The 7,420-nt window shown below is 37.2% G+C and overlaps 1 protein-coding gene across 7 annotated transcripts; it reads right to left on the reverse strand.

Annotated features, from left to right (window-relative positions):
• Window positions 1–1,034: 1,034 nt before the first annotated feature.
• Window positions 1,035–5,746, reverse strand: LOC143026281 (UPF0538 protein C2orf76 homolog). Of its 7 annotated transcripts, none has more exons than XM_076186408.1 (2): window positions 5,614–5,746; window positions 1,035–1,447 (listed from the first exon to the last, which is right to left on the reverse strand). In XM_076186408.1, the coding sequence occupies exon 2, from the start codon at window positions 1,438–1,440 to the stop codon at window positions 1,060–1,062; it is 381 nt and encodes a 126-aa protein (XP_076042523.1). In that variant the 5' UTR covers window positions 1,441–1,447; window positions 5,614–5,746; the 3' UTR covers window positions 1,035–1,059. The 7 variants fall into 7 exon arrangements, with proteins under 7 accessions (XP_076042523.1, XP_076042556.1, XP_076042550.1 ...); XM_076186441.1 differs by having other exon boundaries at window positions 5,689–5,711; XM_076186435.1 differs by lacking the exon at window positions 5,614–5,746 and adding an exon at window positions 5,518–5,540.
• Window positions 5,747–7,420: the final 1,674 nt, after the last annotated feature.

The following is a 7,420-nucleotide window of genomic DNA, read 5'->3' on the forward strand; positions in this document are numbered from 1 at the left end:
GTGGGCAGGGTGCAGGGATGACCCGTCATCCAGGAGGTGCTCAGATGAGAGGAAGGGTGGGAGGGATGTGGAGTGTATTTAGGGATGAAATGGGTGGGAGTGTTTTTATGCCTTTCCCTTTTCGGCTACCTCCCTTGGAAGGGGGAAAAAGCCTTGGTATATGGATGGATATTTTGTAATAATACACAGTACTCCTCATCCTGGAAATCTTTTCATGATCTTTGCATCACCTGCAACCATATTTATGTAGCTTGTACCTTCCATTAAGTCATTTCTATATATCAAGAACATTACAGGTGCTAGAATCAACCTTTGTGGGACTGATAAACACTTTCTTCCATGTTTTTTATTACTGTTCTCATGTGCTGGTTATTCATGGAAACTTTTATCCTCTCAAGCTTACTTTCAAATTCACCAGTATGTTGTGGAAGCACAGAGATGGTACCCTACTAGTACAGCTCTTATCCTGTACATTATAATTAGGTAAATATGGGTATATCATCTTCATACATTTAGAATGAGGGTGGATGTATTGTGGAGTGTTGTACTAAAGGCAAATTATTGTAGATGCTTGAGTAGAAAATGATGGGGTTGTTTTTATGTTGTATTCACCTTCACCTTGGTCTTTGGATCACGTGTTGGACTCGTGATCAACAGCTATTTCCCTCCCGGAAGAGAGCTCAGAGCTCGTATGACCGATCTATGGGTAATGCTATGACCTTACACACACACACAAACCCAACTCCCCGCCCACGAGAGTCAGAGTAACGACCCGAAGCATAGCGATACCGAAATAATTTCGGCCCTGGGCAGGATTCGAACCAGGTACTGCGAGCACCACCGTGCTGGCAGTCCAGCGCTCTACCAACTGCGCCACCGAGTCTTTATTGGACTGTGTGTGTAAAACTGTGGGATGCAATGTTAGAAAATGAAACATAAAACTTGAAAGCATTTTAATTTGCCTTTCCACTACTTATAAATAAGATGTGATGTGAAGGGTGTGAGATGAAAAGTTGGAAAATAAAACTCAAAAATCTGGAAGAACTTTAATTTATCTTTTTACCATTTGTGGGTAGGATTTTCTTTATACTTGAGATAATCTGAAAGTTTGAAATAGCTTAGCTCTGTCTCATTCTTAACACCACTATCAGACAATGTCACATTTGGTTTCAGGATCAAATTTTCATCATCACTACAGTTTATGACTGGGTCATTTGTTTTGAACCCATGTGCCTGGGTTTCAATTTTAAATGCATCATATTCAAATTTCTTAAATGGAGGTGGAAGGTTTGTATTGGTGGAGATCTTCTCTTTTACTAGGTCATGTAACTCCTCTGTGGTGATTTGTGGATCTACATTATGAAGAACCTGATTACGCAGATTACGGTGCTCGAAGGATCGAATGAGCCTGATGCTTAAGGTCAATGAGCTATGTTCCATTTTCCATCTGACGAAAAGAAAAGTTAAGGTTAAAAGATAAACATGCTACTTGGTCCATCAACCAGTGCCCAGATTCACAAGCAAATCTATATACATCCATACATATACCAAAAGGCCTTTTCCCTACTCATAGATGGGGTGGCCCAGCCAAATCATACACCCACCCTTCATCCATCCAAACCCATTTGTTGTCTCTTTCATCTTAGCTCCATATGGAAGGGTAATCCAATCACACACCCATGGCCAGGGATGAACCTTCACACAAATGCCTATAAAACTGGTCAAAATAATTATTACCGTTCACTGGTTGGGAGAAACTAATAAGGCATTCCCAAGGAGATTTCTTGGAAGAAACAGAGCACAGTTATCTAAATCATATCAGTGTAGGTCCAGGGTGCATTCAGAAATATCATTTAGATGGACATTACTCCCCATACATGACTGAAAACTATCTTGTATCTAAAGTAAGCTTTAAAAAATACTGTGTACAGAAGACTTTCTCCTTAGAATTGCATACTCTATCAGTTCTCTAAATATGTGATAAACTAAGGTAGTTTTTGACCAACAATTAGTATTTGCATGTAGTAATCCTGCAAGATAGACACAGATGAAATTTATCTTCCCATCACTCATCTTCAAATCCTACCAGCACTTTCAGTCAAATGCAGCATTATAAAGGCATGAATGACAGGAACTGCAAGATTGATCTAAGCTGTTTGGATTCTTTCATATGGAATCATGTTTTTACAATGTTTACTTTTCTAATACAAACATTCAAATTGGTAGAGCTGGTTGTATTACCACCAGACAGGTAGTGCATTATCGAAAAATCTGCAGTTCCATCAATGTGTTACCAATTTTAATTACCTTAGAGCAGTCCGCATTACTGTGTATGTGTATATATATACAAGTACTCACCGACTTCCATTGGCTGCCAATCAAAGCACATATGACCTACAAAATTCGTGTACTGACACATCAAGCAGTGCAATTTGTTAAACCTAGATATATAAGGAATTTACTGCAGGACTTACATCTTAATACCGCTATGGCTCTGAGACTCACTGTTGAACAGCACAGGCTCTTTGAGCCCCAAGTTAACTTGGAAATGGGTTTTAAAGCATTTGATAAGATTGCTCCACGATTATATAATGAGCTACCTGTGAATGTCAAGAACTATGATACCTTGATAACCTGTAAGAAAAGCACCGAAGACCCACTTATTTATGAAAGCATATGACATTATTAACATGTGCATTAAGGATAATTATCGGTGTTGATACTATATCTAAGATGGCCCTGTGGAGCATGGTGTATCCAGTGGAGTGAGGCCTAGAACTTCATCAATGCCATAATGTGGATCACTCTAAGGAAATTAAAATCAGTAATGCATTGACAGAAATGCACCCCAGATTTTTCAATAACACACTACCTGTCTGGCAGTAACGCGCCCAGCTCTGCAAATTGGTAATACTTGAATGGTAGATTCCCCTACAATCATATGTTCAAGTTAAACTGTCATGTAAATTGTTGAAAAATTATCCGAGTCTTTATCAATAATTTACAGTTGCCACTCATAATATACTTTGAATTTTTTTTAATCCATTTGAAATGCATGACCAAAAAAGTGCAGAGGTGGGGTAGTCTTGAGTTAGCCTAAACTTAGGGGGGAAGGATGCCAACCCCTCCAGAAAAGACACTAAGTATTGTATATATTATTTGAGCTGGATATGAAAATAAACTTCAATGCCAAGAAATTCAAACTACTGGAAATTAACAAAACCTCAAAATGATCATAGTTGAATTACAGGTAACCTTGCTATTCCCAGGTTCACTTTTCAAAGATTCAGTAATTTTCAGCTTTCCCCCCTAAAGCCAAACAGTGTACCAAAGCAAACCATTTTGCTATTTTTTGTGCTATCTTTAAGCTATCATATATAGTCATTATATGTGCAGTGTTGTGTTATCACACGAGTTTAAATTATAGCCCAGTGGCCTATTTTGTGCTATTAGTGAACAATGAAAACTTTGTCCCATGCATACCCTAGTATCTACCACCAATATGGGTCTTAAATGTGCAGTTTCCCCTACAGTTTCAGTATACCCCTAAGCATTCTAAGAAAGTGATGAGCCTGCTTGAGAACATGGCTGAACACATTTATGGATGTTTGTTATTCACAGCAAACTCATCCTCTTAACTCCCATTATTTGTGTAGCTTACCTGTATTCAATTAATCAAATTAATATGTCAATTGCAGATTGTTTTTGGACAATAATTCCAATTTTTTCATCTTTTACCTTCAGAGATCTATTCATTACAAAAAATATACCAGTATATATCTTTGGGTACACACAAACAAATTTTTCATTTCTTTCGTTTTAGCATTAAAAAGATCTACCCTTTTTAATGGAATGGTTAGGTTAGTTTAGGATACATTAAATTGGGAGCTATTGGATAATGTAAATTTCATGTTGATTATCCATGTTTGCATAAATTCTAGAGTTTTACCTATTCTTGATAAGAAATCAGAAATGAGCTTTCTTTAAATATTTCAAATTATAAAACCAGTGTTATGAACACACCAGCTTTGTTATATCCCTCTCTGATCCTTCAAAGAAAGAGAGAGGGAGGGACTGGATGCCAATGATATCTTTCAACAATAAATCATGCACTATGATTGATTAAGTGGGCTGAGTTAGGTTGGGTTGGAAAGGCTGGGAAAGTTAGGTTAATTTAGGTTAGGTTGGATTGGGTTAGGTTTGATTTGGTTTGGGCTGGTTAGGTTATATTAGTTAAACTTAGTATTGTCGGGTCTCACTAATTGCCGAACAAACCGAACAAAACCTATAAATGCCGAACATACCAACAAAACCCAAACAAGGACGGTTTTTGCTCAAATGCACACTTCTATATATATATATGGTTGCATTATTTGAACTATTTTCTTTAAAATGTGTGATTTCCATGTAATATGATCAAAGAGAAGTTACGTTTTTATCCTCTGCGAAATTACCGAACACAGCTACGATTTGACCCAGCCCGCCGTCTATGATCACTGATGGTATGGATCAAACTACACTCTTTTATGTTTCTTACTATTGTGATATTAGTGTAATAGACTGCATATAGTTGAATTATTTCAACTATTTTCTTTAAAATGTGTTACGTCATACTGCAGGAGCTAAAACATAACTTCTCTTTGGTCAAATTACATTAAAATCACACATTTTAAAGAAAATAGTTGAAATAATTCAACTATATGCAGTCTATTACAATAATAACACAACAGTAAGAAACTTAAAAGAGTGTAGTTTGATCCATACCACCAGTGATCATAGACGGCGGGCTGGACGAATCGTAGCTGTATTAAAGGTAATTTTGCAGAGGATAAAAACGTAACTTCTCTTTGATCATATTACATGGAAATCACACATTTTAAAGAAAATAGTTCAAATAATGCAACCATATATATATAGAAGTGTGCATTTGAGCAAAAACCATCCTTGTTTGGGTTTTGTTGGTTTGTTCGGCTTTTATCGGTTTTGTTCGGTTTGTTCGGCAATTAGTGAGACCGGTATTGTCAACCACTCAAAGGTAAAACAAAACTGACATTTCCTCATTGTTGTAATGGATCCATTCAATCTAGAAATTAAATAACGTAACTATTTGTTTCCGATATTGTGATTTAAACAATTTCCTTAAAAAATATTTAAAGAGCAAAACCGAGTAATTGCGAGCCTGGTTATAATCCGAAATCGTACATGAATGATGAGAAAATTCATGCCATTACTAATACCATACAGTTACCCATAGCTTTCAATCATGTATAACACCTTAATCACTCTTCCCTTATTAATAATTAAGCGGAGAGTGATTAAGGTCTTATACATGTTATACACGTGTTATACATTAATTTAGTGTAAGTCTGATAATATATTGCATGAAAATTACAATTTAACTAAGCGAAGGCTTCCAAATACAATCCTTTACCACTTGAAGTGTAGTCACAGTTGAGGATGTTAGGTTATTGTGTGAATGGACTGTTTACATGAGTCAGCACTATTTAGACAGTTTACCGTAACCCGTATTCCGTTGTTCTACGTTGATGCGAACTTAGTTATGCATGACCTTTCAGTTGATTACACAGTGACTACGATATGATTTTAATTTACCTTATCCTGCCTGATGCAGGTATTTCAATAAAAGGGAAAAGCAGTTGTCCAGTCTCTATCCGCTGTCAACGATACCTAAAGTTTGTCTGTCAGGATGTCCTGCACATAGTGCACAGCCGGTGTCTGTGAAAATAATATCTAAAATCACCGCGTACTGAAAAGTGTAATTTTTCATTGTATAGACTATAGAGAACTACGATATTCATTGTAAAATCGTCTTTTGGTTGTAATTCGATGTTTATGGGATAAATTATAGATCATCTTGAATAAAGAGTTGTTGTTTTTTAAATGTTTGCCAAAAATTACAGAACCTTTTACCGACGGAGATTATAGTATTGATTTCATATTGTAGCTAGTGTATCGTTTGTTGTTGGCGAATTTCCTGTCAGAAATTATCAGAGTAATTGCAATGTAAATATTGGCTACAATTTTGGCAGAAATCAGATAATCAAAACTTGACCCTCCAAAACACTTCAAGAGAATGAGTTTGCTATACAAATTCACCTTGAAACGACGGTGAAATTAGATAGGTAAAGAATTACCCTAAAGTAAAAATAGTATAATTTTGAATTTGAAAGGGTCTTCTTTCACATTCTGAAGAGTAAATACAGACAACATAAATGAAGGAAAGAATAAAATGGGGTAAATGTCGCGATGAACAGAAAATATATGGGCATAGTTTGATTAGGTACAATTTCTATTTTATTAGCACATGCCCTCCTCTCACTCTCTCTCATTCACTTCTGGATAATGCTGGTCTCCTCTCGCTTGCTCAGGGTGCGCAGCAGAACTCCCCTTCAGTGCTTCCACCCAACTATCTGCAATGGAATGGTCCTCAACATTTTTTTTGTTCTTAACATACCTCTCCATATTTCTTCTCAAGAGAGCTCTAGTCTGCCATTCCAGTCCTGTAGTAGTCCAGGTTTCTATAGCCAGTATGGCAACGCAGCTCATCTTTATAGTTTCCAATTTCTTGTGCAATGCCACACCACATCTTGACCTTGGGTGGTCTCTAGTGTACTCTTTGACAGTTTTGTGTGTCATATTTGAAGGTATCCCATAGTTCTTCAGGGTTCTCCAGGGTGCCAAGCTTTTCAAATATATTGGATGCTGCTGCATGGAAACACATCTTCACTGAGTTTCTACATAACGTCTTGGGATTCTCCTGGACTCTAACACACACAGTATGGATGTTGCAACCAAAAGTCTATGGTTGGTCCCAAACAACCTAGCACTGGTAAGTCCTGCAGGTTTGTAGCATCATCCAATGAATGTAAACAAGAATGTGATCAACCTTTTTTGCTACACCTTTAGCATTGTCAAGTATGTTGGTGTGGCTTTCATTTCTGGAACCAGGAATCAGCAATCTTTAACCTTCTGGACATTGCAAAATTCAGTTTTTGGTTTGTGAATTGTGTGTCTCCTACAGGTCACCATGTTCTGCCATCATTGTCATGTACCATCACCAGAGGACTTTTCATTGTTAGTAGGAAGAATGAAGTTAGACAACTAGATAAAAGTTTAGTGACTGAATATATGGTCAGTCTTAGTTGCTGCCCCCACATTCAGCATCAACTCCTGGTGAGTCAAAGCTGGTGAGCACCACAAAGATGTGGTGAGGCAGCAGTTGGCATTTCTCCAAATGTCCTGTCTCCAGGTCTCACATTGAGGTCTTGAAATCCTCTTCCTAGTGGGAGACAAGGTGAAAGGGCTGCAAGATCCCAGAACATGATTCAAGACAGGTGCAAGATACTTTGACAAGAAGACCATAACCCCCTAGCTGAACTTTAGGATATCAAACAATAAA

Source organism: Oratosquilla oratoria, chromosome 1 (genome assembly GCF_046742065.1).
Source record: "Oratosquilla oratoria isolate Oo_2021 chromosome 1, ASM4674206v1, whole genome shotgun sequence".
Lineage (NCBI taxonomy): Eukaryota > Metazoa > Arthropoda > Malacostraca > Stomatopoda > Squillidae > Oratosquilla > Oratosquilla oratoria.